Here is a 5,047-nt window from a genome sequence, read left to right as displayed (position 1 = left end):
CGGTTACATTACAAATCAGGCTGAAGAGGAATGGACAATCGGTAAGAATTGTTAAATCCGAAACCGGTACCTGTTTAAGAATGCTTTTTTAGGTGATTTTAAATGTCTTGCCCGCTCACGTTTCGGTATGCTGCTATATTTCATGTTGAGAAAAATTTAGGTCTTAATAGACACAAGATGTGATCTATTTCTAGCACATTAATTGTCCACGTTAGTGGTCAACGTTATTTTTTTTAAATGTACCTTAATCCCCTGAGATTGCAGATATTATTTCTGAATCTCTTTGATTCTTTAGATGTGCTGGCCTCCTGATAATTAATCAATATTCATTAATATATGATTAATTACCAGACTTTATAATAATATGTATATATGATAGGTAGATCTGCTCAATTAAGGATGATGTAGAGCTAAACAATAACCCTAGTAATACCTTCTGGACCACTAGGAAGAATATCCTGCTACAAAATCCACCCTAAACAATTCAGGAGAGTGTGTAAAAAAAAAAAAAAGGGGCAGTAAACAACTATTACATCTGTTGGTCACAAAGAGTTTCTCTTGTGAAGGACCGATCATATTAACACTTGTGTAAGAATTTTTCAAAATTGAAGGTAATAACCCAAGGATATTGAGTGTGGCAGACATGTGAAGTTTGGAAAGACATGAGGTGTGCATTGCATTCTTCACTAAGTTATGTCAGTGAGCATGAACAATGGAAGACAACAGAGCTGAGAGAGAAAACAGGTATTAAAAAATCATCTCTAATCTCTAAGTGAGAAAACTGCTGCTGGCTGGTACAGATGTGTTTTGCATGAAGGATGAAAGGTGGGTGAAGGAAAATAAAGCAATTCAAGTGAGTTTGTACAAGAGGAAAATGTGGTAAGTGAGAATGAAGGTGGGGTGTCCTATGGGATGACCTAGATGAGAGAATGAAGGTGATAATGACAAAGGACAACAAGTAGAGGAAAGCTGTGATGGAGCAGACCTGACCAATCCAGACCAACATGAACAAATGGATGTAAAAAGAATTATGATGGAACAATTCCCAAATCATTATTTATTAGTGATATTTGTTTTTCTAGTGACGATAAAAGCATAGGAAAAAAAGTCAGACTCTTCATATGCCTTGTTAGATATCAATTATAACTTTCATTGAAGAGGGAGGAAAAGCTTAAGGAGTAGTTGCCTCTATTGGAAACAAAGGCTTTCTTCCACTGTGAAACATGCGAGGAGACACCTGCATGTTAATGAGACACGAGCAGTGATCAAAAATACTGAGAGAAAGATGAAGTTAGAATGATTAATTGGATGTATACAGAAGAGATGATGACTGATGACTTGAGGATGAAATGGTGTAGTAAATCTTAGAATGTCAGGACTCAGATAGTGATAAGAGACAATAATGACTAGTGTTGTCATATATACCAGATACATCCAAGGTTTATGATGTCAAGTTCTCAAGTTAGTGGTGTAGCAGGAAAGCAGAGAGAATACCCTTCTATATTTAAGAGATGAGGAATTATGTACATTATTTACATTTGATGGATATTTGTCCTCATTTTGTTTGTTGTTAACACGTTTCGGCTGATATACCCTCCAGCCTTCATTAGGTGTCTTGGGGGAAATTTTGAACCTGGGTTCTCATTCCTAAGGTATTTTTCAATATTATTATTATTATTATTATTATTATTATTCAGGTCACTGCCTGGAATCAAACTTGGAATCTTGGGGTTAGTAGCCCGTGCTCTTAACCACTATGCCATATGCCCGTGGGCAATTATGGAATGCATTTTAGGGCTTATAAATCTAATATTTTCCTATCCTTCCTTAATCTATTAAGCAACAACTACCCCAAAAACATACTATCTACTCCAATTATGAAGAAAAGAGAGGATGAAACCAATAGACTGTCTACAGTCTGTCTATGTGAAAGGCCTCTCCAAAAAGATACAAAAGACATGTGGCCCATATGACATCAGGACAGTATTCAAGAGTAATACAACACTTTGCAAATATCTCCTTCAGGTAAAACCACCACTAGAAGAGAATATGACCAAAAACTGTGCGTACTCCATCCCATGCAGCTGTGGTAGGTTACACAAAGGCGAAACATGCTACCTCCTCAAAATAAGGGTAGAGGAACATCGTAAAGCTGTGACATGGGAGATATTGATAAATCAGGTATAGCTGATAATGTATGGAAAAATGGAGACCACCTCCCCCTGTGGGATGAAGTTAAAATAATAGACATAGAACACCACAGGAAAATACGAAAACTAAAAGAAGCAGCACATATGCTAGGACACAACCTCCTAAGCAGACCAAGTGCAGATATGAACAGCATATGGGAACCGGTATTAAGGAAGGATAGGAAAATATTAGATTTATAAGCCCTGAAATTCACTCCATAAATTGCTCATGGACATATGGTGTAGTGGTTAAGAGCGCAGGCTACAAACTCCAAGTTTCCAAGTTTGATTCCAGGCAGTGACCTGAACGACAACGAAAATATCTTAGGAATGAGAACCCAGGTTTGAAAGCCACCCTCCCCAAGACACCTGATGAAGGCTGGAGGGTATATCAGCTGAAACGTGTCAACAACAAACAAGACGAGGACAAATATCCATCAAATGTAAATAATGCAGAGAATACCTTCTCTATAAATATACAAGGTTGTACCATTATCAACACCACAAACATCATTTAACGTCTATTTTCCATGCTGGCATGGGTTGGGTTGTTGGACAGGATTCAACAGGCTGCAGGGTTACACTGAGCTTCAGTTTCAGCTTTGGCATGGTTTCTATGACTAGATGGCCTTCTAACACCAAGCACTTTACAGTGACTACTGGGTATTTTTTTTTCTGTCACCAGCACTACTGAAGTTACCAAGTAACTTGCAAGGCAGTCCAACTAAGTGGAAGGAGTATTTGAGAAGGGAGCTGGCTTTATATCAAGTTTGAGAGGCTGAAGTATGATAAAAAGGATGGGCACCGGTCTCTTACTATATAGAGGAAATACATGGCCATCCTACATTGTATAAGGGTGGGTGGGAGTAGCTGGGAAGAAGATAAAGATGGAAGTGATGGTGTACCCTTGCAAAGTCATCATTATCCTCATCATCAATATTTAACATCTGTTTTCCATGTTGGCATGGGTTGGACAGCATGACAGGAACTGCCAAGAGCAAGGGCAGCACCAGGTTTCATAGTCTGTTTTGGCTTGGTTTCTAGGGCTGGATGCCCTTCCTAACATCAACCACTTTACAGAGTGTACTGGGCACTTCTTATTTGGCACCATCACTAGATGATTCTGTAGTGTGACATTTTAAAGAATTTTAGAGATCCTTTCATTTTAAATGAAGGTTATTTGAGTAGTCATAAATAACTAGTAAGGGTCTAATACAAATGGTTGGTCAAAGAATATAAAGAAAAGAGGAAGACTGTTCAACAATACTTTTACAAAAAGTGGAGTGCAGTGTTACACTACAATATTGAAAAGAGCTGAGAAAGTGATGAATTGTGAAATTTTCATTGATGTAGTATCTCAACATTAACTATGTCTTGCTATTTGGGTACTGAAGGATATCTGTCCACATCCAATACCTCCAGCCTCACTGCCCTCCCATTACAATACCTGTGTGATAAAGTATATCACTTGATTCAGTACCCTTACTACCACTCCACTCTACTACAATTCTACTCCTACCCATCTTACTAACCCTCACCCACCATAATCTTCTATCATTCTCTCTCTTTTACCATCACTGCTATTTCATCAGGGTGCGCATATGCTATTTTTCTATTACCAACATGTAGCTATTAGTGACTCCCTATCTTAACACCTTCTCATCCCTATCATAGTTTACCCTTATTACATTTACCTTAAAAGAATAGAGACAGTGTAGAGAGGAATTTTTGGTCTTGCAACTTCACTAGTGCTGGTGCCATGATAAAATGCTCCTAGTGCACTCTGTAGTGGATGCAAAAGAACTCAGTCATTGAAACCATGCAAAAATGGAACATGCCCACAAAAGAGTGCAATAATTGAGCAACAACTGACTTGGATCCATGTCAGCATGAAAACCAAATGTAAAATCAGTGCTTCACAGAAAAGTTGTGCTCTCCCTGTTTCTTTACTTGCAACAGTCCCAGTTTATCTTAATTTTTGAAGGCTTTTTTATATTTACAACTATTTGGTTAACTCATCTCTTTAACTCCACACATCAATATTATCTGCCACATCAGATTCAGTATTACCCAACCTGTCTTTTTCAGAACAGCATTTCTTCTCCACCACATTAATCTGCAACAATTATTCAAAATAAATACTAACCCCAGGAATAATTCATCTCAGTTACTCTGGGGGCAGTGCACCTTCCCAAATCAACACACAGAGAAAATAAAATAGTTTAACTTACCAGGTCCACTAAGCATAGCTTTTATGGTTCCTGATGTGAGAGCATGGTCTCTTTTGACAATAAATTCATGACCATCAGAAGAGACCAGTTTTACATACATGGCATTAGGGCCCTCACAGCTGCCATAGGTTTTCTCTTCCTCCTTTTCATCCTTAGGATCGGACATTTTCATTAGGATTTTATACAATATTCAAGCCTGGTAATTAAAAGAAATTGACAGGATTTTAGAATTATCTCAAAAGTGACAGATAAAACCAACAACGTTACTTGTAGTAATCAGATCAGTTCAATTAATAAACTAGTGGAGGGAATACCTGGTGACACCAAGATTAATGAAATAAAATTACCCAATAGATGCAGGCATGGCTGTGTGGTAAGAAGCTTGCTTCCCAACCACATGGTTCCGGGTTTAGTTCTACTGTGTGGCACCTTGAGTAAGTGTCTTCTACTACAGCCTTGGGCTGACCAATACCGTGTGTGTGGATTTGGTTGATGGAAACTGAAAGAAACCTGTCGTATATATATATATATATATATATATATATATACATACGTGTATGTGTGTGTGTGTCTCTTTGTGTTTGCCCCCCAGTACTGCTTGACAACTGGTGTTGGTTCGGCAAAAGA

General features: G+C 38.0%; 1 protein-coding gene across 4 annotated transcripts in view; it reads right to left on the bottom strand.

The window, feature by feature from the left end:
* The window catches only part of LOC106875372 (elongin-C), a 40,742-nt gene that overhangs the window by 24,266 nt on the left and 11,429 nt on the right, over positions 1-5,047 (bottom strand). For all 4 annotated transcript variants that reach the window (XM_014923473.2, XM_014923491.2, XM_052972786.1 and 1 more), the window contains exon 2: positions 4,421-4,616. In XM_014923473.2, coding sequence (XP_014778959.1) covers positions 4,421-4,592 — 172 coding nt within the window. In that variant the 5' untranslated portion in view covers positions 4,593-4,616. The remainder of the gene's footprint in view (positions 1-4,420; positions 4,617-5,047) is intronic.

This window comes from Octopus bimaculoides, chromosome 14, assembly GCF_001194135.2.
Source record: "Octopus bimaculoides isolate UCB-OBI-ISO-001 chromosome 14, ASM119413v2, whole genome shotgun sequence".
In the NCBI taxonomy this organism is placed as follows: Eukaryota; Metazoa; Mollusca; class Cephalopoda; order Octopoda; family Octopodidae; genus Octopus; species Octopus bimaculoides.
The sequence above is the reverse complement of the archived record's forward strand: the minus strand, read 5'-3'. Positions and strand labels throughout refer to the sequence as shown.